The sequence below is a fragment of the Cryptosporidium ryanae genome, assembly GCF_009792415.1.
Source record: "Cryptosporidium ryanae isolate 45019 chromosome Unknown contig_19, whole genome shotgun sequence".
NCBI lineage: Eukaryota > Apicomplexa > Conoidasida > Eucoccidiorida > Cryptosporidiidae > Cryptosporidium > Cryptosporidium ryanae.
In genome coordinates this window covers 21,901-49,333 of record NW_027125564.1, presented here as the reverse complement: position 1 = coordinate 49,333, position 27,433 = coordinate 21,901, and the positions used below count along the sequence as shown (strand labels likewise).

General features: G+C 36.1%; 9 protein-coding genes across 9 annotated transcripts; 5 read left to right on the top strand and 4 right to left on the bottom strand.

The window, feature by feature from the left end:
- Nucleotides 1–318: 318 nt before the first annotated feature.
- On the top strand, nt 319–5,076 carry FG386_000957 (protein with sec7+ TBC domains; the record flags this gene model as incomplete). Its single annotated transcript, XM_067340350.1, has 1 exon — nt 319–5,076. One exon carries the CDS (start codon nt 319–321, stop codon nt 5,074–5,076), a length of 4,758 nt encoding a protein of 1,585 aa, XP_067196108.1.
- Nucleotides 5,077–5,755: 679 nt separating this feature from the next.
- On the top strand, nt 5,756–7,531 carry FG386_000956 (uncharacterized protein; the record flags this gene model as incomplete). Its single annotated transcript, XM_067340349.1, has 1 exon — nt 5,756–7,531. The coding sequence occupies one exon, from the start codon at nt 5,756–5,758 to the stop codon at nt 7,529–7,531; it is 1,776 nt and encodes a 591-aa protein (XP_067196107.1).
- Nucleotides 7,532–7,715: 184 nt separating this feature from the next.
- FG386_000955 (uncharacterized protein) lies at nt 7,716–10,010 on the bottom strand (the record flags this gene model as incomplete). Its single annotated transcript, XM_067340348.1, has 1 exon — nt 7,716–10,010. One exon carries the CDS (start codon nt 10,008–10,010, stop codon nt 7,716–7,718), a length of 2,295 nt encoding a protein of 764 aa, XP_067196106.1.
- A 1,779-nt stretch (nt 10,011–11,789) lies between these two features.
- On the top strand, nt 11,790–13,253 carry FG386_000953 (uncharacterized protein; the record flags this gene model as incomplete). Its single annotated transcript, XM_067340346.1, has 1 exon — nt 11,790–13,253. The coding sequence occupies one exon, from the start codon at nt 11,790–11,792 to the stop codon at nt 13,251–13,253; it is 1,464 nt and encodes a 487-aa protein (XP_067196104.1).
- Nucleotides 13,254–13,776: 523 nt separating this feature from the next.
- On the top strand, nt 13,777–14,994 carry FG386_000942 (dual specificity phosphatase; the record flags this gene model as incomplete). The annotated part of the gene is made up of 1 exon (XM_067340335.1): nt 13,777–14,994. The coding sequence occupies one exon, from the start codon at nt 13,777–13,779 to the stop codon at nt 14,992–14,994; it is 1,218 nt and encodes a 405-aa protein (XP_067196093.1).
- A 797-nt stretch (nt 14,995–15,791) lies between these two features.
- On the top strand, nt 15,792–20,444 carry FG386_000931 (uncharacterized protein; the record flags this gene model as incomplete). Its single annotated transcript, XM_067340324.1, has 1 exon — nt 15,792–20,444. One exon carries the CDS (start codon nt 15,792–15,794, stop codon nt 20,442–20,444), a length of 4,653 nt encoding a protein of 1,550 aa, XP_067196082.1.
- A 626-nt stretch (nt 20,445–21,070) lies between these two features.
- Nucleotides 21,071–23,023, bottom strand: FG386_000920 (uncharacterized protein; the record flags this gene model as incomplete). The annotated part of the gene is made up of 1 exon (XM_067340313.1): nt 21,071–23,023. One exon carries the CDS (start codon nt 23,021–23,023, stop codon nt 21,071–21,073), a length of 1,953 nt encoding a protein of 650 aa, XP_067196071.1.
- Nucleotides 23,024–23,575: 552 nt separating this feature from the next.
- On the bottom strand, nt 23,576–25,423 carry FG386_001038 (uncharacterized protein; the record flags this gene model as incomplete). Its single annotated transcript, XM_067340301.1, has 1 exon — nt 23,576–25,423. One exon carries the CDS (start codon nt 25,421–25,423, stop codon nt 23,576–23,578), a length of 1,848 nt encoding a protein of 615 aa, XP_067196189.1.
- Nucleotides 25,424–26,307: 884 nt separating this feature from the next.
- Nucleotides 26,308–27,267, bottom strand: FG386_001027 (uncharacterized protein; the record flags this gene model as incomplete). Its single annotated transcript, XM_067340290.1, has 2 exons — nt 26,308–26,558; nt 26,733–27,267. 2 exons carry the CDS (start codon nt 27,265–27,267, stop codon nt 26,308–26,310), a joined length of 786 nt encoding a protein of 261 aa, XP_067196178.1.
- Between the last annotated feature and the right edge of the window lie 166 nt (nt 27,268–27,433).

The following is a 27,433-nucleotide window of genomic DNA, read 5'->3' as shown; positions in this document are numbered from 1 at the left end:
GTTCTCTTTCCAAAAACGCCAGAGATAAATGCGATAGGATTTATTTCAGATTTACCCTGTATAGGTGGCAGCAGTCAACAAGAAAACCAAGCAGTTCCGAGCTAGGAAGGAGGCCTTCGAGTCGTAGGATCCAGTGGCGAGCAAACAATTTCGAAGTGAACCAGTTTGTATTATCCATCCTTCCTTTGATTTCCGTAGAGCTATTATGTGAAATGGGTTCTGTAATAGCGAGTAAAGTTGACTTAAGTGGTTGATTCGCGTTAATTGAAGCAGTTGAAATATCTATGCACTGTAAATTACATTACATGTTACACATGTATGGAGGCGATGAGTGATATAGAGATAAGGAAAAAGTACGTTGTAGACAAGGAAATACTTTCTGAAAAGCCTATCCAGGTGAAGGACTCTTCCGACTTTGAAAGGGACACATTTTTGACCCGAAGCAATTCGTCCTTGTTAGCTTTGGACTCGAATTTGAATAGTGCAGCTGCGACCGCAGCATCCAGTCAAAACAATACACCAAGCAACAATTGTATTGGGTTTCCCGTGAAAATGCTTTCCCAAGATGACTGGCCGAGAATGGTTCCCGGTTGGTCCGGAACGGGGAATTCTGGATCTAATATTGGAGCAGCAGGCAGACTAATTCCGTCGTTTTCCGTGAGAAAAATAAGACAGCTTTTAATGGCTTCAAGAAGGAACGTTGCTGCTGGTTTCCACAGCAATGAACCTGGATGCAGAATAAGCAGCAACAACTGCGCAGGGAGTATATATTCGTCCTCGCATTGCACCGCTGCTTCTTCTCCAAGGTCCCAAGATAACTCAATATTTGCCTCAGAAAAAGGGACAGACGGTCACTTAAATTCAAGCAATTCTCAAAGTGGTACGGGTACGTGCAACTCCGCCATAGGCACGACTTACGGGAGCGGTAATGTGAGAGGAGCAAAAAGCGTTCACTTTGATCGTAATTGTTACAACTTAAGCTCGCCTTACGACGAATCTTGCAGCTCTGTGCGCCTGAGAGACTATTCGAATAGTCAATTCAACTCGAATATCTTGTCTTCAAACTCATCTGTTTCGTCTTTTGGCGGAGGCAACAGAGACAGAGATAGAGACAAAGCGAGAACAAGGGGAAGGGAAGTTGACGATGCAGCCAGAATATCACTGTCCAGGTTGTTTGTTTCTCAAGGTCAGTTTCACTTGGATGCATTAAAAGAGGAGATACACTTAATGGAGCAACTAGAACAGGGGGTTTTTCTTTTTAACAATTCGCCTGAAGAGGGAGTATTTTACATGATTGAACATAAGCTAATAGAAAATGACCCCCTTTACATTGCTAATTTCTTACTGCATACTGACTTTCTGGACAAGAAAAAAGTCGGCGAGTTGCTTGGTGGTCACTCAAATTTTTCTATAAGCATATTAAACAATTATGTGCGTCTTTTTAACACCAATTCTTTGGAGCCCGATATCGCACTCAGATATTTTCTATCAAGATTTTTCCTTCCGGGTGAGTCTCAAATGGTTTACAGAATACTGGAAAGGTTTTCAGTAAGCTACGTTAAAGACAACCAGGACTCGGAAAGCAATAAACTTTTCCCTAAATGCACCTCGGACCACATACACACTCTTTTTTACGCTCTTGTAATGTTAAATACGTCTTTGCACAATCCCCATGTAAGGAACAAAATGAGCAAAAGCGAATTCACCTCAATGTGCATGCTTTCGGGAATACCGTTTGGCACTGACCAACTCGAGCTTATGTATGACAGAGTGCTTGAAAATGAGCTTAAACCTTTTCTCTCGCCCTACGAGCAGGTGTACGGAAGGCTTTCGAGGGATCCAAAGGTCTTGAGGTCAAAGGAAGTGCCTGCTGTCAATGTGTCTCTTCTTCAAAAAGGGTCCATCTTTAGAAAATTTCACTCTAAAAGAAGGTCTCACACTATTATTGCCTGGATATCGCAGGATTCGAGTCTCTTTTGTTGGAAGAGAGTGCGAAGAAAGAACTCGGATGCTCTTTTAAATCCGAGTTTGTTGGTTAACAACTTGAATCCCAAGGTCGATAAGTTTGCATCTAAGGGCAAAGGGTGCACTGGAGATGCGTGCCGCTGCGCCTGTTCGTCTCCCGGCCGAAGTCTAGACACGAACTTGCGCTGCGAACCGAAGACCTGCATTATTACTAATCATTCCAGAATGTCAAGAGGGTTCAGAAGAGCTATTGGACTTGAAATCTCTGACCTTTCGTGCGTACCTCTGGAGGACATTGTCGACATTCACGTCGGAATAACTGGAAGCGAAAACGGAATGTTTTACTCAACAAACAACAGAAGAGCCGCAGGAACCTCCCCTGTAAACGGCGTTCGTTCAAGGGACAGCGACAACGTCCACATAGTCAACAACAGCTTTAATCGTAGCAATGCTGGTTTTTCCGGTGACCCAGGCAGCATATTTGCCCCAAACAAGAGCCACTCTGGCTTTCTTGGCAGCCTGACCAGGAAAAGAACAAAAAGACGCAGCAATTTTGTTTTTAACTCATCCTTAGCTCCAAAGGGGAGCAGGTCACGCAGTTATTCCTTTATCTCCCCCTCGCCGTCCCATGCGGGTGGAGCTAGATCCAGGCTTTCGAGGACAAAAAAAAGCGAGCTTGAGTCGAGGTGCTTTTCTTTTTTTACCCGAAAAGGGGAGAGAATAGACCTCTGTTCGCTCGATTCAACGCACCCCTCGATACTGATATGGGTAAGATTTTTGCACCAAACCATTCTTAAAAACCAAGAGAGATGGGAAGAAAGGAATGATAGTTCAAAGAGACACACAAGGTCAATAGGGGCCGTTATTCACGACAACTACTATGACCAGGACAAAGGAATTCAGAGCGATCTCCTCAAGATTTGGTACCACGGAATTTTCCTCCAATGGGAGAACCACTGGAGTCTTAACTCGCACATCATAAGTCTTCCAAACTCGGCACTTCCGAGGAGACTGTCCTCAATGGGATACGGAGGCGGAAACGGGACCATTTTTGGGAGCAGTGTTCTCCACAACTCCTTGGAAAACGGCTACTTTAGCAACCAAGGCGGCAGCCTTTACATATACTCCCCCAAAAACTCGCTCAGAGACGAGCACTTCGGGAAGCCGTCTCTTGCCGGAGGTGCAAGCACGGCTCTAGGGGCTAATGACTGCCCTCGCCCCCGGGGCGTCCAGAATAATCACGACAGGACTGCCACCGAAAGGGCTTATGATAAAAGACCAGGTGGTCCGTCCTCTTGTTCAAGAGCAACGTGGATACGCAACAACAGGAGCTTAAGGGAGGAGGATGGCGAGACCAAAAAGAAGTTGCTTATTCTCGGACTCGGCAAGGAGAGCGCCAGACGAAAAAAAAGGCGTCCTGGGCCCCTCAGACAGATTAAAAATGGGATCTTGTCGCAGTTCTACAAGAAGCAAAATATATTTAGCAAACTGACAAACTACCAGGCCCCAATATCCCACCCTATTCTTCACCTCTGGAGCAGCAACGTTCCGTACTCCTACAGGGGAATCCTTTGGAGCATTGCAGTAGGGAACCAGCTGCAAATAAATAAAAACACCTTCGCCGACCTGTTGAATATGAGAAGAAGGTTCCTAGACTCGAGAAAAAACGCCTCCTCGCCGGGCAGCCATTCGAACAGCGACTCGCCACGAGTGCATGGTTGCATTAATGCAAATCAATGCGGGACCTCCGCCGAGAATGGCGCGCCTGGGACTGGTGACTATTTCTGCATGCATGCGGCGGTCCCGGGAGTGGGGAGGGGGGGGCCCATCAGAGAGGCGTTCATGGTGCACCTGAGAAGATTTCATAAAGACGTTTCAAACGTTTTCCCCGAGTTTCACTCGTATTTCATCGGAGCAGGGGCGGTTTTGGGGTGCAAGATCTGGGACAGGTCTAATGGCTTCTACTCCTTGGACCTGGGGACCAGAATGGATAACAAAAGAGAGAGCGGGGAGAGCGAGCAGCGTTTTGAGAATCAGGAAGCAGAAAAAGGGGACGGCGTAATCCTTGTCGACAACGGCGTCTGCGGAGGCGGTCCGGTATGCGAAGAAAGGGATGGGCATGAAGAGAATACCGATACTCTGAGTTTATCGGGGGGGCGTGCCACCACAAGCGAATTGGTGTACGAAGCCTCTGGTAAAAGGGACTCACTTTGTGACAACGGGTCGCTAAACGAGTCTTCAACAGGCTCCGCCTGCTTTTCGTCGAGACAGAGTCCCTTTTCCTCTCCTACGCTGGTATCACCCACCGGGGGGACGGGCGCAGACGGTTACCAGAAGCAAAACAGCCAAAGGCTGCTCAAAGCCTCAAGCAATGACAACTATTGCTACTACAATTACTACAAGAGAGACATAGACGTGAAGGAGGTTGAACTAGAGTCCGAAGTCGACAGTGTATTCTTGTTTATGAACGACAATCAAGAAACCCATAAAATATTCGAAAGCACCAGAATTTTAGTTGAATGTTTTATGCTTTACAGACCGGATATTGGATATGTAGAGGGAATGAGTCACATCGCCATCATCATCCTTCTGTTCAACATCGACCTGCTGGAGGCTTTTAAGACGTTTACCAACTTACTGCACAGTTGCTACTTTCTGGACCTGTTCTTGCTCAACCACAGAAACGTCAAGATGAGGCTTGACTTCTTTGACTCTTTATTCAAAGAACTGATACCCTCTCTGTATCACCACTTTGACCTTCTGAGCATTACATCCGACACGTACCTCATGACCTGGTTCACTTCGCTGTTCTCTATTTGCCTTCCCATACAGATCGTTCCTAGGGTCTGGGATTCAATTTTCCTATTTGGCGAACCGTATGCATTTCAGGTAGCCGCTGCGATACTGAAGTACCACGAACACAAACTCATTATGACCTCATTCGAGGGGTGCATATCAATTCTACATACCGTTCCCAGCAGATTCGATTACAGGAGGTTCAGCTCCGCACTCGAACAATTCAACGGAATAATACCAAACAGGTTCGGACTGTGGCTCGCTGCCCAAAGGCTTTCCGAGCAAAAGGCAGATCTATTTGAGGAACTGCTCTGATACTCTAGTCACTTCCTTCCCACCGGAAGCCGCCGCCCCTTTTCCCTGCCGAACCCATACCCGTCCCCAAGTCCCCCTCGCGAACTCTCCAAACACCAAATACACGCCCGCACACACCAACTCTCGCACACTGCGAACCATACACATCCTTTGACGGCATTGAGTATCTCTCTGCACCCCTCCATTCGACTCCGTACCACTTTCATGTGCATTGCTCGCACCTTAACTATAACTTCTCGCTCCTTCATCCCAAAAACCTCCTCCTCTCTCCATCTCCTTCGTTCCCACCCACCGGCCCGGAGTTACGCACTTTCCTTTTTTCAGGGCGCGAGACAAGACGTGGATACCGGTATATAATACGATTTAAATAATAGATAAGAATGTCACAAATACATGCATTTATATATTCATTGCGAGGTACTGTATTAAAAATAGGTAGTGGTTTTTTGCGTAAATTGCGTTGATATACAGCTGGTATTTGGGTCTAGCGGAGCGTTCTTCGTTGAGATTTGCCCCTATTCCAGTTCACTTTTCGGGGATACACTCCGAAAGCGGAAATTGCGAAGCAGCGGTGCAGCGGTCCGGTTTGCTTGTAGTTTTTGTTACCTTCAGTTAATAAGGGAGGTGTGAGCCAAATCTTTTATTCCTGCGCGGACACAGTGAGGCCCCAAATTCGAGAATGAGTAATGCGTTTTTTTCAGCAAGATCCTCCATAGCTTCCAGACCAAGTCAGGTGATTCCAAACTACCTTTTCCAAACGGGGTCTTTGAATGATTCCATTCTTATTAAAAAAGAAGGGGCGGAGGATCAAAGAAGTCTAAAGTTAGAAGGAGCGGAAAGTAGCGGAAGTCTGTCAAATTTGAATTCGGAAACGGCAAACAGCGGTGAAATTTCAACCGATAAAACGTTGCCAAGAGCAAATACGCAAACTTATCAGGAAAAGCGTTTGAGCAACGTAAGTTACTACAAGCCTGTTTATCCTAATACAGGAGGTCCAATATACAACAGTATAAGCACCTCTAGTGACGAGTACAAGGAGAGACTGAAGGCAAGTAACGACCTCAGAAGAGCGCACACACAAGTAAACTGGAAACAAGTACCAACTCCACAAAAACAACATTCGCTTCAGTCTGGGAATTCGTGTTTACTTAAATCATGCGAATACCTTAAGATAAGCGACTACTACAAGATATGCAATGCTGACCAGGCCATTCCAGATAAGACCAAAAAAGCCCCAATCATTGATGTCAATAGAGACAGCAAGCTCCTTTCTTCCATCTACAAAAACATAATTCAAAGAGGAGATACACCCGTCTCACAATCACCTTCAACATGTCCCTCCTCTCCGGAAATTCAACCAAACAAGGGAAAAGATCTAAAATCAATGTTTAGCGTTAAATCGGTTGAAAAAAAACAAGACGCTGAGGCTAAACAGAATGAACTGATTAATGAATTTAAAAAATACTCCACTAAAATCAACAAGTTGATTTATAAACAAAATTGTATGAATGATGACATTTCCCCCATTAGCTGCGTAAACAATGCATATTCTAATATTAAGGGAGCACTAAACACCTTGGAATTAACCGGTAAGGTATTTCTAGACGTTATTTTAGGCATTGCCAGCGTTTTTGACTTAGATAAAATGGACATAAATGATAAACTTAATTGTGTTAATTCACAAAAATTCAACAATCTAATGCACTTTCCCGTATCTTCAATAGATCTTCCACCTAATAACGTCGTACTTCAGTGTTTCGATTGTGGACTTATTTACTACGCAGAACTTCCCTTAAACAAACAACAACTTAGCACCATTGGGGTCCTCAACCCTCAAGCAATTAACTTTGGAATTCCTGATAACGCAGACAAGCTTGAATTTGAAATTAGAAACAGAAACTCTCCATACTATTGTTGGGGGAATATTCAACCAAGAGACCTTTCACCGGGACAAATTGAATTCATTAAAACCACCGATCTTAGAAAAGCAAACAAATTCTCGTTGCAAGATGTTGTTGACATTTACTATTATAGATATAGAAGAGACAGAAGACATGATAACGACTTCCCAATTTTTGTTCTCTCTGATCCCCAACTTCACTTGTACAAATTTTATAGGGAGACAATGCATGGTGTTTATAATGGAAATAAAACCCCACTCCCTGAACTTGGAAACTGTTTTGAACCATCTCCTTGGCTCAAAGGAATAAGATACCATAAGTACCCTGTTAATTCATCATGTTCAAATAAAACAAATGTTGAAGTCAGTGGTAGTGATAACAGCAATGAAAAAACAGAAAGCAAATTTGAGAAAGATGAAAATGGATTCACTATACTCCCTCAATTTAGTTTAGATGAAACCAACCATTATAGGGACGAATACAGTCGTATTATTTACAATTCAGATAAAACACACGTTTTTCCATTCGTACTTGATAAACTTTCAAATCAGTAATATACTACTTGAGTATTTTTGTATTTTTTTACACAAAATGAATTGCAAATATGTCCCTTTAAATGTAATATTTAATTATATTTAAATTCAAATTACGCATTCTTTTGTTATTACCAGCAATCATTAAAACGTCATTTACTGTAATTTTGAAATTAATATTAGCTTTTTGTTGTTGTACTTGCTACTAAATCAAATTATTTGCCAGTTCATTCTCTTTTTTCTGTAATTCCTCTATTTCTTTATCCAATATACTTTCAATGTACTTCAAATCAAAATAATGTTTATTTTCTCTATATTCTTGAATACTTTTACTTGCATTATCGACCCCAAAATTAGTATCATTTTTTAATTGAATTATTTCACAATAATTATTTTCTACCTCATTAGTGTTTGATGTATAGTACCAGTCATACGGATCCATTGGCGATTTCACTTCTTCTTCTACCTTTACGATATCATTATTATTATTATTATTAACAACTTCTATATTACAGACATTTAATTTACTATTCTCTTCATCATTGCATACATTTAAATTTTCAGAAAATGCTAATATTTGATGTGAATTTCCTTCCTCTGACGCATTTGTAGACACTATTTCCTTTATTATGTTAACACCGTCTACTTTTATTTTGTCTATTTCACTAATAATATTAATCAATTCATTATCAAAATCTGATATATTTTTTTCTATCTGTATTTTTGATAATACACTGTTATTCTGAAATGATTTATCAATATTTTCTAAAGAAACGCTTTTTACATTAATCTCTTTACTTAGAGCTGGCTTTCTAACTCTTTCATCCAAAGAAACTCCAACATCAACGCTCTTATTTGCAATATCCTTATATAATTTCTTTTTCGCTGAAGTATTATATTTAGCATTTCCTTCAGTTAAATTTACAGTTTGAATACTTGTAACATTTAATCTCTTGTTACTGTTTATATTATTGGAATTCTCTTCGTCTCCCTCAGATAAATTATCGTTAATTTTGTCTGGCGTGCTTTCTAATTTGATTTCATCCTTTAAATCAACCAATATGTTTGTGTCACCATTTAACGGCATTTTCTCTTTATCTTTAACAAAACTGTCCACCGAACATTTACTCTCTAGTTGTTTTTCTCTTTCTAAAGAGTTTTTAATATTCTGCCTCCTCATTTCAGATAATTTTGTTGGTTTCATATAGTTTGGCTTCTTTTTTTCACCTGAAGATAAATTAACGTTGCCATTCTTTATTTTCACTTCTGTTGTACTGATTAATTCCTCATCTTTTACAGGAACAGGTTCTTTAGTAGTTATATTCAATTTTTTCTCCTCTTTACCAGAACTCCTCACTACTCCCCTCTCTTGCAAATCATTCTTTAGATACGAATTCATAATAACTACACTTCTTTTTGAAATAGATAATAGATCAGAAAGATATTCCTGATAACTCATAGACACATTCTTGAGCAACTCATTGTTTAAATTATTCAATGATTTCACTATTGGGTCATCACTAATATTATCAAATTCAAAAATTACCTCCGGAATTACCTCAGAAATATATTCAATCACAAATAACATATAATCTAACTTTCCTATTTTCTCCAAAATATATATTAGTCCAACTGACGATGCCCAAAAAAATGGTGTCTTGTATGATACTCTTACGTCATTGCCCTTTTTATTGCAACTAGTATCAACTATATCACTATTACTTTCATCTTTTGTTATTCCTGCAAATAATGATCTAATCTTTCCATATATTGATCCAATTGACTTAACTCGTTCTTCTTCATTCACAAAATTTTTCTTCCTTCTCTCTATTACTTCTTTTCTTTGATTAAACTTCGATATATATTCATTCACCTCCTTTGAATACAATATTTCACGTTTTTTCATTAAATAAGCGGAATAATTCAGTGCTAAAAACAGTGACTTCCAAAATCCAACTGAAGTAAACAAGCTTAGTTCTTCTTTTCCTACAACCCCGTCCTTAATTAACAAGTTCGACAACTCTTTCCCTGTTATTGTAATTGAAGTCACCTCTTCACTATTTCTTATTCTACCACTACTCAAACTTTTTATCAAACAAAGTAATCCGTTGTTGAACCCATTGTTATTCTCTTCAAAATTACACACTATAACATTTGACCAAAATATATTGCCATCCTTCTCTATTTCAACATACCATATACTTTCAAGTATTCCCTTATTTATGTGAATTTTATCAAAAATTACAGAAAATAGCTCCAAAGAAATGTAGTTATTAACATCATTAACATCAACATCACAACATCCATCAAATAAAAACCCACACTCTTCCGAACTTTTAGATTCACTTTTTATTAAATTTTCAGAGGCTGGTGATGACGCACCGTTGTTTGACTCATCATCTCGTTCAAAAATCGAGTAATCTAATTTTGCTTCATCCTCGTCATCTATACTATATTCATTCCTGTTTTCATCTCCAATTTGCTTAATACTTGAATTCATTATTTTTATATCATATTCCCCTGGAACAGGTAAATTTAAACTAAAATTAATGTAATTAACTTTATTAACTCGTGCTTTTTTCTATATATATTATTACACATTCAACCGAACGACAAATAACTGTTCACCTAGTGAACTAATTATTTTGTATTTTTTGAACTTTTTTTTTAATGAAAAGATACTTTGTATTACCTCCTAAGCCCACCTTTTTTTTCGGCCACTTGATTAAAACCTATAATAAATAATGCAATCTGAATTTATTTAAAAATACACATCTAGTTGTATTCAAGTAGCATGCATATACAAAAAAGGAAATGATTAACCTTTTGATGTAATCTCCCTGTTTTTGCTGTTCTCTTCTGCTTACTACATTAATCTTACATAGCAATCTACCTTCGTGCCACATGCTAACTAATTTAACTGTATTTCATTTACCGCCACTACATGCAAAATGAATGTGCATGTAGGTGCAAAAAACAAACCGCAAATAACGGTATAGAACAGTTTTGCATGTGGAAAGATTATTAAAGTATATTTACATTTATTATTAAATGAACGAAAAGCAACAAACGATGTTGACAATATAAGAGAAATATGTGCATCAAGTTACAGCATAATGCGGTCCTGAGAGTGTAAATCAGAACTCATTATACTCCGTGTATAATCGAAAACTAAATACTTACAACTCGTATCAAAAGCTAATAAAATGCAATAATTTGTCTGTTAATACCATAACCTCTATACAACGCATTCCCCACTCAAATTCAATTTAATTGCGTTACCAACATAAGAGCGCCCTATGCTCTGCTTCCAAGGGCATTAATTGAAATTAGTCATGACTCAATTGAACTCAAATAGATAAATGCGGAACTTCCTGCCATAAAATTACCAACTTCAATCGGAACTTAATAAATCATTCTAAAATAAATATTCTAATTAAAAACTAGCACTTCTACATTGGCATATGAATTTATCGTAAAATATCAATAGAAATATGTTTGGCGCCAATGCGCCTTTTCTCAAAAATTGCAGATACAATAGATATAATTGTACAGGATAACTCAGCAAATAAAGTCTATAAACTACTAATGAGAAAAAAGAGAGTTGTTAGAGAGTCATTTAAAATAACATAAAATTTCTCTACCTCTAACTTAAAGATAAATTGTTCAGTTAAATTTTACATATGTCAATCCCTATAAATGAAAAACTAATGTCAGGCAGGATAGTGAAGGATTTTTGGCGCCATTGCTATGTATACGTATTGGATAAAAAAAAGCACACCCGGGTTAATAACTAAATGTTTTTTTGTCTAGTAAGCCTATCTAATAATTACTGCATTAGACTGATTTGCGGTATGACGGACACTTGTCACTGTAAACAATAAATCTTAGATAGGGTAGATGAACGAGAAGAGAGGTGAACAGTAATATGGAGTTTCGTGGGGTCATTCAATGGAATTAATTTACTGATTAGGTTTGATGAAAAGATAGAGACACTATAAAAAAGTGTAGAGGGAGTTAAACAATTCAAAATAACGCATTGTGAAAATAGAAGCTTGTTTATTAAGATAATAAAGTAAATATCGGTCGTCACGCCTCCAAGTGTAACGGTGAGAGTCGCACAAGTCGGCAAATAAGTTGGTTTTTTACTTATTGTTCCTCCCCCCTTATACAAAAGGATAGAGGTCTAAAAAGTACACAGTACATAGTACCAACATTCTGGTTTTTTTTTGTACTTTGAGTGATCAGGGAGAAATTGGTTCTTCATTTTCGTGTTTCAATGACGCAGGCGTTAACAAATTCCAAAAATAGAACCCCCACCAGGGCAAGGGGAGAAAGGGTTTATAAACCGGGAGGAAAAAAAGAGTGGAGAGTTGTATTTTGGACTCACGAATCCACAAAACCCAGCAGAAGACAATGTTCTTTCAGTGAGGCCAAGTATGGCAAAGAAGCAGCTTCTCTTCTTTCAAGAGCTGTTTTAGATTATATTGATGTGAAGGGGGTTATACCGGACGATCTCCACGATCCTCCAATACTGGACCCAGCAAAAAAAGAATTAATTGAGTACTATAGTGCATTACATGAAAGTAGAAAAGCTTCTCAGAAAAGGAACAAACCCAAAAATGGAGTAGCAACTGTAGGTGGTGCGAGCAATGGAGAGAACGCCGTGAAAAATTCATCTGACTCGACAATTGTACCTTTGTATACACTGGCTAATTCCCAAACGTCGCCACTAAGTGCAAACAGTTTCTCACCCATACAAAGTGTTTCATCAACAAAGAGTGAAAGCCCCAATGAATTAATGCAAAAACATGTCAACAAGAAAGAAAGAAAACATTTAGACCCTGTTGTTATTTCAGGTTCCAGTATTTCCGCATCTTCACCGCTATCCTTTGTTTCTCGTCCTGGAAATGTAAGATCCTCCCAGACACCTAGTGATATTTCATCCTCTTCATCGTCTATTTTTGGAACTGTGGCAAATGGAACTGAAAACAGTGGAAATAGGAATTTAGATATAATTAATAATAACAATGGTGCTGTCGACATTAATAGCTGCTTAGGAGGTGTTCAAAACTTTGTACAGATTCCTCCAATACCCCTTATTTCTGCACCGAGAGATCAGAACGTACACGAGTTGTTAGTTTGTGGCAATGGAAATATGAATGGTATAAATAACTCAACATCTGCATCTTCAACTAGGGTTAACATGGAATCTGCACTTTCCAACTCACAAAAACAAGCAAATTGCCCTGCTGTTCCAAATCTTGGTTTTGGATCTTTCCTTGGTATAGGTGTAACTTCGCCCAGCATTACACCTCCCGGGATGTTCATGCCATCTTTTCCAGATGTTATTTCCTCTGCAGTTGCTACCACTACCTTAGGAGTGGCTAATCCAGATACCAGAAGTTTAATTGGTCAAAATATAAACCATATGGCCGCTATTCATAGTCAACAACTCCAATTCTGTTTATTACAACAACATTTGGCAGGAAGTTATCCCACTTTTTCTCCACTATTTTTTCAGAATTGTTGTCCTCCCATTTTAGGATTTGACAATCATGTGAACGATTCCTTCTCACAAGAAACTCTCTTTTCTTCAGCTCAAAAAAACAATGGGAAGGTCTACTCTGCTAAACGCAATGTTGGTGTTTTTTGTAATGATTCTAGTATGAAAAATAAAGGAAATATTGGTATTTCAAATTCTCAACAAATTATTTATGATGTTGATATAGCTCAAAATTAGTTATATTTAAAACTTAGCTAAGCTTATAAACTAGAGTTAATGTTAGTCTTACAATCAGGTAAAAGTTTTGTCTGGTATGTTAGTTTGTAATTATTCAATTGCTGATTTCCCTATCTTGTAAGAATTGCGTTGCCTTTCTTTGTTTTTATTGTCTATCTAAATGTTGAGTAGGATCCACTTGAGTACATGTGAGATTTTTCTACATCCTACTTTACTGTATTTGTGTATAGAATATACAAATAAGTACGTTTCAGCAAATATGCGAGTATTTCAATACTTGCACTTGTAAATAACAAAACTGATTTTGTCACAATATGCTGTGATCCCCAAGGTCATTTGTTTTAAATAATAGTTCCCTGGCTGTAATCATCTCCCATACCTGTTATATTTAACTGCCATTGTTATTTTATGCATGCAATACAACTATGATTATGTCTCGTCTCAAATAAAATTATTTTTTATAAATTAATATTACAAGCATTGAAAAATATAATTTCCATTTATTTTATTTGAGATAAGCTTTATGACTGTAAAAATGCCTGAATATGAGGCAATAGAGTACGAGAATATATTATGCGAAAGTAGGAAGATAAACGAACTATTGAAAAAGGGTGAATTACTTAGGTGCAAAAGAGTATCAAGCAAGAAGCTGTATAATGTTTATCAATTATTGGTGAAAAAGGACCTAGAAAACTTGGTGGAAGAGAATGTTGAGAGCTTTATAGAAAAATCTTCGGTATTGATATTTGACTTGAGGGGAAAAGACGAAATATTAAGATCTGGATTCATGATCAACAACTCTGTTGAATGCAATGATTCATTTGAGAAGGTAAAAAGTGCATTTAATGCACTGAATAAGGATGTCATATCCCAAAAGGACAGAAAGAATGTAATCTTATACGACGAAAACGGCAGTATCTCAGAGAATGAAGAGGACACTGAAATAAGTATTAAAAAAAAAGATTTGGGTTTGCATGGAAGTCTATACCAAAATGAAATCAAATATTATTTTAAAAAGTGTATTAAATTGGTAAAAAACATATACATTTTAAAAGGAGGATTTAGAGACTTTTACGATGAATTCCCGTTTTTATGTTGTCCCGTAAGTAAATCGGAAGACGCTAAATTTATGCCAATCTCAAAATATAAGTCGCCCAAAGATATACCGGATTACCTCAAGAGCAGAATAATTGCTTCAATAGAATATCCTATTGTAATTAGCTGGGGTCAAAACTTTAAAATATATCTAGCTAATATCGTACAAGGTTGTCATCCGTATATATTAAAAACATTAAATATAAAAACAGTATTTGACTTAACACCAAATAAAATAGAAAACAGCTCAAAAGGTGATGATATAAAATTCATTCATATAAAAAGGAGTAAGTCTGATTCGAAATATAATAAATGTTGCGATACTGTTAATGATAAACAAGCGGAAAATATTCCACTACTTGAAGAAACTATTAATGCTCTTAAAGAACTGGAAAATATCAGCAACTATGAAGAAATATTCCCACTCGCGATTGTTTCCACAAACATCACGAACGATATCGTATCTATTTCTGCAGTTATTGTTTCGCATTTAAGAAGATGGAAGATAACGTCAACTCTTGTATTTCTCCTCGGACAGCTTTGTCTCGATAACCATCTTATAACCCCTACTGAAAACAAAGACATATATAATAAAATACATCCGACAAATCAACAAATAACTAACATGCTCAGCTTTGAGTTTTGAACACTTACTAAATAAAGCATTTCTTATGTTTTTTAATAGAATCAGTTACCATTATTTACTCTAATTGTATCTCAGGAAAGCACTCTTGGAACGTCTTTTTTGGATGTTTGGCCTCCCAATGTTGTTTCAAAAGTGGACCTGTTTGCACCTTCATAAAAGGTTGTAAGCAAATCTGACATTTTAAACTCATAGCCTCCGCATTTACTTTAAGTTGGGACTTTCCCTCTTTTGAACCTGCTGCTACTTTTCTTTCTCGACATTGATTTCTTTTACAAGCATTCCCACCTTTTCCCATATTTCTTTCTTTTATAGTATAAATCACACTACTCTCTTAATTAAACAGGAACCTATAATGTACTCCAACCTAGTAAAACAGATTATGTCCTTTATTCGCATCAAAGGCAAATGTATACTTAATTATCGTTAGTGTTGCTTCCGACTTAGTACGGTAATTTTATACGAAAAGAAACTCTTTATCAAGTAATAATTTGTCTTGATTTACCATTTAAAGCCCAAACACTCCTATTTGATATTCTAACAGTATCAAATATATATATATATTTTTTAAATTGTATTCCATTCTTATTTTCACTGACAGTCTCTGATGGCGCCACATTTCTCACCGGTAAATACAAGTCAAAATTGTATTAAGTGGGAAGCATTAACTAGGGTGAATATTTGAGAGCAAAAGTTTTTCGTACTTTGAATAAATAAACCAATATTCCATGTGAGTGGGTTTTTTGTGAGTAACTTGTCTCAGAAAGTGCGATGTATTGGCAATACCAAATGTACCTGAAATGTTGTTGAATAAGGAACTTAATTTAGGCTCTGAAATAGAGAAGGTTATTACTGGAAAGTTTTTTCCAAATAATAAAAGTGATCACAATGATATTTTGTTATTGAAAGGTGGTGAAATTTGCGTGTATAATGGGGAATACACCTTTAAAGACGGTTTATCTAACAGTGCAGAGCACTTGAGTACATTAAATGCCTGTGATGAGGCATTTTTAACATTCAAGTTGGATTGCCATTGCATAAATTTGTGGAAGTATAGCCTTTTCGATAGCAATATTGAGTTTATTATTTTTTTGGATTCAAGTTACAGATTGTTTCTTCTTTCGGTAAAAAAAATTTACGTTCCACACTCTAATAATTGCCTTGATTGCAATTCTGAAAATACGAACAATCAAGTTAACATAGATGATATATTTTTTTGTGAAAAACTTGCTGTTCAGGTAGAATCAGCAATTAGCATTCATGAGGCTCACTATTGCAACTTAAATATTAATGGCAACAACTCGGAAAATATTAGCATTAACAACAATAATATCATTTTTTCCTTTGACTACTTTACTGGATTTATAGTGATGTCACTAAACACGTCAAACATTATTTTTATAAGTCCAAAAATAACGCTTTTGAGAGAAGGTCACATTGAAAACATTGAGCTCAAGCTTTGCTCGCAGAACTTGATATACATTAACCAATCCGAATATAGATTGAGCAACTTAACTTTAATTGGCAATGAACTTAAAAAAGGAACATTATTGTTTGTTTTATTGCAAAGGATTGATACTTTAACTCCACACTTTCAAATCATAATCCCAGATTGGGACAACACTCTCGCCAATAGCAAAACTTTAGGTGACAACTCCTCGTGTTTTTCTGTTCAAGACAACAATAACAAGCCTGTAATGAAGAGTATTAAATTTGAACTTAAAAATCCAAATTTAGTTACTGGAGAAAGCGAGTTCAGCTTAAATACCCAACATATTGCTCTTAACAATAAGGTTTCACAATCATGCAATAAAAACTTGCAAGTTTTCCACATGAATGCATGCATGCAAATTCACAAAAATAATTCAGCGGAAAAAATCGGATGCAAAGGCCATTTTAGTAATAAAATATTCATATTAATATTTGACTGTTTTTCTAGTCAAATAATAATTATTTTTGGAAATTTGTTTCCGAGAACAGGCGGAATAAACGAGAACGACTTTAAAAGTAGACTATACGAAAGTATATACGCAAGCAAGAGAGGCAAATTGGGAGAGGGTTTAGAATATGAATTTGAGCGTGAATTTGGATGTGAGTACGATAAAGGTGGAACAGAGGTTAAATATGTCCCAATTAACATGAATTTAAGTTATGGCAACAGGGTTTTATTGGTGGATTATTTTTATGAAAGTAATAGCGAATTGTTAAAATCACTGTTGATATTTGACAATGCTATTGTTTTGGAATTAATTGTATATTTCAAGAACAATAAAATAGAGAATACGGAAGTAAGAACCATTTATTCAATTGAAACAGAACATGGTTTTTCAGATATAACTGAAATAAATAAATGTTCGATTAATAGTTACAAATTCAACACCGAGTATTTAATATTATCCTCAGTGGGGTGCATAAAAAGAATAAAACTGCCAGAGCTGCATATAGAAGACATATCAATATCTAATAAAAATGAATTAGTTGACTTGAAAGATAGTATGGTAATAGATGAAAATAGAATAGCACTTTTGGTTAAAAAAAAAATGCTGAATAAAGTTAAATTTAATGATAATAAACGTGAATGGAAAGAGCACACATTTCTGAAAATATTTGAAATAAACTCAATAAGAATTGAATATTTATACAATTTTAACTCTAGAAAACAAGGGGTTACTAATATATTACCTTTCTCGGAAAGCGAAAATGCTTTTTTATTATTTTACATAAAGCCTATTGGGAATTGCGAGATTGACTTAATAACTAAGTTTAGTTGCAAAAATGGTATCAAATACTCAATAAATAAGTTAACTGATTCGAATACTTTTGGCGACGAGAGTGACAATTTCATATTCTCAATGTTGATTACAATAGATATTTTATCAATTGGTAATAATAGATATTTGAATATAACAAATAAAGGAATAATGTTATTAGAAGTAAAATTTTCAACTGAAAAAGGAGACGAAAATAACGGTTATGCTGTAAATAACGTACCATCTGTTGTTAGCAGATATATATGGAAGGTAAATGACTCTTTTGACGAAATAATGTTTGTTTCTGCGGTAGATGAATCTGCTTTGATGCTAATAACCCAAGAAATGAGGATAATTAAGTTTGAAATAAACCTTGAGAATAAGATAGATACAACAAATGTGACGGATGTAGGATTCATTAAAATAATAACAAGTTTCGATTCAAAATATATATTAGTCAATTCAGAATTGGGTATATTATCTTTAATTGGCAGTTCTGAGAATAACGTATATTGCTTGTTTATTTCAGACGAAGAAGGAAAATGCAAAATAAAAGAATTAAAGTTAGGAAAGGAGCAAAATGATTGTTTGGTAACATCTGTAAAACTTGGCAAGAAAAACGATGACAATGTATATTTAATAAATAATTTAGGCAAAGTATATATATATGATATTAACGAAATATTAACTTTTATATTAGAGGATTTACCCATAGTTGCTAAAAAAATTACGAGTATAGACGATTTTTTTAATTTAAATTGTGCTAGTAAACAATTGGATTGGAAAATATTATCACAAGAGACTGATCACATTGAAACATGTAGAATTAAAAGAATAAGAATCATTATTGGGTCAACTCCATATAATATATTTATGGAGGTACTAGAATACTTGGATGACATATTTCACGTAAATATGAGAAAAATATCTGTACCTGAGTTTTCAATTTACTCTCCGATAAACAAGAAAACCAATTCTTTTGGATTTCTAATTAATGGAAATACCAAAACGTTACACCTTATTAATTTAAATAAGTACAAGTCAAACAAATACGAGAAAGAAATTGAAATAAATTATGAACTGGAAGAATTTGAAAAGATGATTTATTTGAAGGAAAGCAAGATAATAATACTAAATACAATAACAAAAAATGTATTGGGGTTTGAGAATAATGTTAAAACTGAATATATATCAAAAATGGGATTATTTAATACAAATTGTGATTTAATTGGAGAAATCAATTACTATAGCAACAGCGAATTAAAGGACAACTTACCATACAAAATATTTCCGTTTGATAATAAAAGTGTATTTTTTCAAACAGTAATAAACAGATACAAAAATACCTTTTTTACGCGAGTTAATTTATTATTTATACTTGATCACAATAAAAACCCAGGTAATAGTGGTGATATAATAATTAAATATGGTGATTGCGTGTTAAATTATCTAAGAGTTGATTTTATATTAAAACATCCTAAAAATCCAAACATTTTTGTATTTATATCTAAAGTACTGTCTGAAAAAAAGTTTAATCGTGATACAAATAGCAATAAATTTTTAGTTAGTCTATATAAATTGGAAATGAGGAATAACTCTGGTAAAAACGGAGAAAGGTTGGTATTTTCAAATGAACTAGTACTCGTTAAAATTAGCGATATTGAAATTATGGATATAAAATCAGTTAATTCTGTAGAATTTACTGAAGATTTGGAATTAAGCAATGATAATAATCAGGCTAAATTTAGGATGGAGATGATTAAAGGCAATAACTTGCACAGTAACTATTCAATAATATATGTTGAATTATATATAAACAGAAATGATGAGGAATACTACACACTGTCAGAGCGTAAAAGTACAGACCTTTATTATCTAGGTTTTAATAATTTCAAAAAAAACATTGAAAAGAAATCTAGTATATTTATGCGTAAAAATAAAGGTTTGATGTTTTGTTTACCTTTGAAAATTGAAAACGAATCTAAGTTGTTTATATATGGAATTTCAATAATAACCAATTACTTGTACAGAAAAAACATTGACATATCACTAATTCCATCAAATGTTTCCTCTCTGTTGTTTAAATTATTCGATATTATTATTAGAAATTCTAAACAGAGCAATAAAGATTATCTCTGCAATAAAAAAACAAGAGATAACGAAGAAAATAAATATGAATTCGGCAAATTCAATAAAACAAGGAAAAGGCAATCTTTTTTAACGAAAAGCATTAAGAAAGAGGAAACTGATTTGTTAAATCAACCAAAAATAAGTTTGCTTGAGAAGAACATTGGAAAATTAGTTAATTATGATTCAAGTGAAGTAATGAGGAACATAGATCATTTTCAAATTAATGATTGTTTTATTTCACTATACATAAACTCCTGTAATAAGTGTTTCAAGTGGAGATTATTTATGGTCGTAGTTATGTGGTGGAATATTATTTACTTCTCCAAAAACAACCGTAAAATTGACAATAATATTAATAACGATAATCAATTAAGAAAGCTAATATGTCCATTGATTCCTAATTGGTTTTTGGAAATTCCAGATGCAGAACCAAATACACACAATAACTTATCTGGCAAGTCATATATACACTCAAATATGTTTAAAGAAGACGTAGTAAAAGGGTTTTACGCTGCAGCTATTATGACTGGCGACCTGCTGTTAGATATCGGATTTAACTGCAAATACAGATAATTAGAGCTGCAAACTGCCACTACACTTAAATAAGGTGGTAACAACTAATTGAAAAAGGAGAGTAAAAAAGGGAAAATAAAATTACTATTGTTATTGTGATAAAGCGTTTTTCCTATTTTTACTACTTTATTAAAGCGTCCTCACTCCAGTTTAAATGTTTTACTTATCATATAATTCATTATTCTAAATAAATATCAGCATGCGCATTGTCTCATTTGTTCTATTGTATTCAAATGGTATTCTTTGTTCTTGAGAAACTTTATAAACTTAAATGATAAGGCAACACTAATAATAAAAAGTAGTAACCTTGATGTATTATTTCACCAATAAGTCCTCCAAGTAATAAATATACCACTAGACTATTACAAGGGGGAAATGGAATTAAATACACTGCATATTTATTAACTTAACTCTTTACATATAGTCTTTATTTATGGTAATTTGGTAAATTTATAAACAGGTATAACTTTAATTTACCATATTCAGATAAGAAAGAAAGTAATGAAATTAACAAGTGAATGTTTGGATAAAATAAACACCAACTACACTGTTACTTCTGCAAATAAACTTTACACAAGCATATTTAATATGTACTATCCATTACTATACAATAAATGTATATTACACTATTTTTTACTTCTTTTTGATGATTTACCTCCAAAAGGATTAACTTCGTGATAATAACCGTGTTTAATTCTAGCAGAATTTTTTTTGAAGAAATTCTTAAAACCGAACTTTGCTCCCTTGATAAACAACGTGCTTGAAGGGGAAGGATATGGGAAGTCAGACTTTACTTGTTTTGCAATCTTAACTAGCTTGTAAAACACTCTTTTAACTGAATATAAATCGCTCTTGAAGTAGCTGGTAACATTGCCAGATCTAACACACTTTTTAAATGAATTTTGCGACTCAACGACAACGCTGGAATTAAAGTCAATTTCCTCTAGAATTGCTAACACCCTCAGTAATTCCCTCCTAAGTTTATGTAGTCTTCCACTCTTAAAGCCGTTATAAATGCTAACGAAAATAGGTGATATTGAGTTCGTAATTGCCCTTCTTTCTACAATTGTATTCTCTCTCTGAAGCAATTCTTTAGTGATAACTCCGCCAAAGTCTTGTTCGTTCAAGGAACCGTTATTGAGTCCATCCCTAATTTGCAACAGTATAAATCTGATTTCCTTAATTCCCTCGTAAACCGGCAACAAGGCAGTCAAAAGCTCGTGGAATTCATGGCTGCATGGTTTTTTTGCTCTACTTCCACCAAACCAGTTGGCGTGGAATAAGGCTAGTTTGGACATTAGTTTCTTAACATTCTTTGAGTTGTCGCCGACCAGGACTCCCCTTAAGCTCTTAATTCCGTGGTAAAGCTCTATTCTAACGTCGTCCCAATACTGAAAAACTGGTAAATACAGAAATGTTATCATGTCGTGAAGTTTTTTTGAAAGAAAATCAAAATGAGCAAAACCGTCTATGGCTCCGCCACTGTATGCTTGATATATGCCTAGCGAATTCTTACTGTGTCTCCACTTTAAGCTAGATGCATTAGTCAGTAATGGAAAAGGCAATGACAGCAGTATTCCCCTAAGTTGATATATCTCGTCCTTCTCTTTAAGTACATTCTTAGGCAGATCCTCCGGTTGTATTGACAGAATGTCCTCTCTTGAAATCAACGTGCAAATCTCTGAATCGTTGTTCACTCCGCTAATACTCCTAAGGGCCTTCTTGCATTCATTAAACGTAACGGACGAAAACAATGCCGTCGTTACTTTTACCAGGTCAACACCTCTCAGATTAGCCTTCAAAAAATTAAATATACGCTCGAATCTAGGTTGATACTCATTCACAAACAACTCGAAATTTGATTTTACTCCTATCTCAACTCTTGGATCGCTCGTGCCTAAACCTCCAATATAGTCATTGAATGCAGGTATCGCTACTTTATAATATTCAACCGATTGAGATATATCTTCCTGCATTATTTTCTCGTCCCTGAGCTCCACAGATGGATACCTGTCCAAATCCTCAACCGTTAATTCAACAGCATCGTCCAGAGAAGGAAACATGTTCATTATAGACAGCTCTGCGTTCCTTGTGATTAGCATCTCTGCTCCAGAAGGCTTTGGCACCGCTGAATCAAAACTAAATTCAGATGCTGTTTCTCGAGGTTGGATTTTGGACGAACCTGTCGCAACGTCCACGGAACCCAGGGTCTTTGTTTGATCCGTTGCTAAATCTGTTGCTAATGCTAAATCCTCCCTGAAATCGGAAGAGCTTGAACTAGATACACTTGAGGAAACCTCAGGATGTTCACCGGAACCGGAAGCAGATTCTTCAACCTTCTCAGAAGTCGCACTATGCTCCAGATCAGGTGTGTACTCCGAACCGCCGCCAAATGAGTCAGACTGCTCGGGAACACCACTTTCGCCCTGGGTAGGATCGCCATCAACCTCTAAATCGCTTAAAGTTGACTCCGAATAAACATTCACTACACTGGCCAGCACCAACAGCACGAACAAAAAATATCCCAATCCAAGTACTTTACTGCCAAACCACCTGTTGTTGTCACCCATTTTAGTCATTTTAACACGCATATAATATACATGTATTTACACATATACTTATATGAATGTCCACTAAATACCAACGCTCCTCTGCTACTCTCCTATTTCACCTTTTGCAGTCGACTCAAGAAATGTATATCCCTCTATGCAATGCGTCTGTATTTATCCGTTTCCACCTACCTTCTATCTGTTCTGTCCCAAAACACAAAAAAAGAAATCAGTTCCTTCCCAACACTCCTACCCCTCTTCGCTCCAGTCGACATAACGCACCTGAATCTTTAAATTATACCCGAACATGTCACGCCCGCCTAAAGGTGGAAGTTGCTTTAAATTGGCGTGATTTCAAGTAGTAGACAAACCTGCTTATCTCAATGTCGCAGAGACATCCAGACCTTGTTCGAGTCACCCGTTAAACCTCCCCCCGCTTGCGTTACTCAGACGAATCAAAAGAGCCCTATTTCCACCCTTCCCTCGCCAACGCAAACTCCCGGATCTTTATTTCGGCCTTTCTGTACTCATTCAAAGGCTATTTGGCGGCAAGCGCCGATCTAAAAAGTTACTGAAGCCAAGTTACGTATGGGACTTGAGCTTTAATCCTATTTCAACGCCGGAAAGAGGCTCCAGATCGTAGTAACTGGAGTCTAAACCCCCCTCTCTTTTGACGCCAACGGCAGACATTTCCTTAATCGCAGAAATTAGAATGCTGCAAACCTTGGTTATGGACTTTCTTAGCTTTTTCCTCTCAAAAATCCCATCTCCCCTCTGCTCCAGTACGTAGTTAAGGGTAATGCTGCGACAAACTGACAAAAAGTTGTTCGGTTCCTGATTGTTTATGTCTTCGTTGTATGCCCTGACCAGCATGTCAGATAATTCACATATAGATGCCTTTGAGAATCCGTTGTATAACGCAATTGAGCTCAATGAGTCTTCTGAAGAGTAAAAGATTATGGTTAGTATTATCTCGGAAATAGTGTCTTGGGTGATTACATATTTTTCCCCGGTTATGTTTTGGTCGTTTCTGCATCTGTCGAAAATCAAAAACGCAGAATTAACCATCTTGAATATGTCGCTTCTGCTGTGAAGTCTGGGATTAGCCACCTTTGTTGACCGAAAGCCTGAAATTTTGCTGTTCAAAATATGCATTTGAAGCGAACTGCACACTACAAACAACTTGTTTCTCAAGTCAACCAGTGAGGTTTCGTATTTTAACTTGCTTTTTAAAATTGAACTTCCCTCCTCGTCCTCTTTGTCACTATCGTCCAGTCTGTCAGAATTGTCAAAAACGATTCCGCCAGTCGCAAACAACGTCTCAATGTTGTTTACACAACTTTCTACAAATCTCTTCCTGTCTATTTTAATCACACGCGACATCTTCTCCCCAATTTGCGTTGTTTTTGTCTTTTCAAAAGTATTTTTCAAGTAGGTTAAGGCCAAATCAACTACTTCAACATCGCTGCTGTTCTCCAATTCTTTGTTTTCACTGCTTGAATCGTCCAGGATCATTGACGAAAAGTTGTCGTACTGACTGTAAGTTAATTTTCTAAGCAACTGCAGCTCTCTGCATAGTATGTAGGCTTCATTCTTTTGGTTTCCTCCAGTTGGTATTATTCTCCCGAATAAGTGTTTTCTCAACTCTTCGTAACACGAGTTGTCATTTATATCCCCCAAATCCTGTATCTTTTCAAAGGAATCGACAATAGAACAGGCCCTAGACTTCGTGATATAACCCTTGTATCTGCCCAGCAAAACTATCAGTATGTCCGCGAAGTTGTCCTTGTCAATGCTTGAGCATCTATAATAAGGAGCCAAGTCAGATTTAGAAAAGTAATGCAAATTGTCATCTATGTCGAAGCCTACAGACACCATTTTTTCCCTTATATTTCTGCATATTTCAATTATTTTTCCCATTGTTAATATCCTCACATCCTTCAAATTGGACAATGCTGTATGATACTTCTCTAATATTCTATCCTTGTAAAACGAAAACAAATTTGAAGCACATGACTCAAAAAATCTTCCGTTTATGATAGACATTTTCATTGGTCTTGCTCCATATACGTGCCATGTTGGTGGAAGAACTTCCATCATCGAGTCCCAAAACACATCATTTATGTGGTGATTTTTCGATTCAAACACATCCAACAAAGCCAACAACCCCGTCTTTTCTTTTACATACAAATAACAGTATTCATGCTCCAACTCCCGTTCTCTATCGTCTTTCATAAATGTTTTATCCTCATAATCAAACAAGCGCTTTCCTATCACTGGATCAACCAAAAAATCATACAGCTTATTCTGAAAAGCCTCATTCGCTGCTCCAACGTCCAGACATCTCTGCAATATCCCTGTGCCTTCTAGCAAATATAGATTTGAAAGCGTTATCAGTAATATCGATAATATCACTCTACTCAGTATCATTTTAGAAACGCGCTGTCTTACTGCTCCAATTCTACCAGCTTCGCTCCTTAACACCCTACTTGTAACTTTACGTTAAATTCGCAAGCCTCTCCCTCTAGACGATATGGCCTAACTCAAAAACACCTCCGGTCAAATGGAGATAAACCAAACAAGGGAAACGTTTCGAATACTTGTTTTGCACTAAAACACTAATTTAAAAATCTCCTTTCGGTCTATCCTCGCAAATAACCAAAATCACGTCGCTCTGTTGCTTTCCTCCTCAATAATATAGTGAATATGCTATATCCGCCCTCCTTGTGTCAATGGAAAATCCCCAGAATAAAGAGCTCTGTTTCTACGCTCCTTAACCAACCTAATTCAACCAGCAAAAGTAAGAACGCTGTTCGCCCTATTACTCGGTCAAATCTAATCAAAGAGCCAATCTCAATAGCATGTACGGCCTCCAAACGTTCGTTTTCCGCTGTTTCTTCGCTCAGAATACCCTGTTACATAACTTAATTCAGACTAATTCACTTGAAAATCCAATGCCTCTCTTAGCCATACTTTTTATTTATTATTTTACTAACGCCAAAGGCGCCAATGGTCTTTGCATACTGTTTTGAAAATACCGGTACTTATTCAAAAATATGCAAGTAAAATTATTTGCATGACAAAGAAAACATATAATAAAATGCATGTATCTGCGGGAGGAAGATATATATTGTTAATCGTGGTGTCCGTTCGGGTTAATTCATATGAAAGATTTAATTTTATTGGATTTATTATCGTTCATAGCTTCCTTTTTTCGAGTTTGAGTTGCTTTTGTCCGCACGTCCCCTTAATGCACCCGATTTGCTCGCTTTCAATTGCAACCCTCAACCAAATCTACAGCCCTTATGGACGTCCTAGTTTATCTTTAGCTCTGACACAAGTTTCTCCAAGTAGTCAGCTTTATGTGACGTTTCCCTTTCAAAATAGTCAAATTGACTCTGTAAAGTCTGAGTTAGATTTTTATTCTGCTCGGCTTTTAAAGTGAAATCGCTCTCTAGCAGAGCCATTTTTCGTTCTATCTTCTCAAATCTCTCATCCAGACCTCTAATAAGCAACTGAAATGCCATTTGTAAATCCTCAATTCTAACCTTGTCTATTTGTTCTTCTATTTATTTATAAGAATAAAAGTTAACGATTGCTTTGCACCATTAAGATAGTAAACACATCAATAACCGCAATAACAACACCCTTAGCCTGCTCGCAGCTTTTCGTATTCTTGGTTTAGATTTGGTATTATTACTACAATTACTCCCTGCTTACTATATTTACAGAAACCTACCTGAAATGTTAGTCAAAATGCTCTTATAGTAAGAATCAAGATCAACACCAATGGCGTGACTAACTGTGAGATTTAGAGTTGAGTCACGATTACTATTAATATAATATTGAATTCCTTTTTCATTTCCCGTTATTTTATTGCTTAATTTATAGTATGAATGGTTTTTCCCTAATATACCTACAAACAATATGCTTATAACCGTCAGTACAAGCAAGACTAACGGTATTCTGTAAACGTTATTCGCATAAAATTCGTAGTAGTCATTGTCATATTCATCAAAATCATCATCGTAATTGCATTCATACAACCCATATTCATCTTGATTTTGAGCTCTACCAAGAATCTTTTGCTGGTAGCCTTCTGCTACACCAAAACTCTCCTCACAATCTCGCGAGTAAAACTCAGAGTTTGAATCCAACTTCTGTCTGGAATTCAGGAGTTTGGATCTGGATCTATATCTCAAGTTTGGACTTGATCTGAACTCCGATTCGACTGTAGAGTCTAATTTTGCTGCTTTTTTGTGTTTTGGAGTCATTTCTTCGTTTATAATATATCCTATTCTCACTTATTGTGTATTCGTCTCTAGTATTTATCTTTCATCAAAAAATAAACGCGATTTTTATCACAAAATATCATGTCCAACTACCTGCTATATTAATAATTTATATACAAATTTATGTTAGTCTACATTTGGTTTTTTT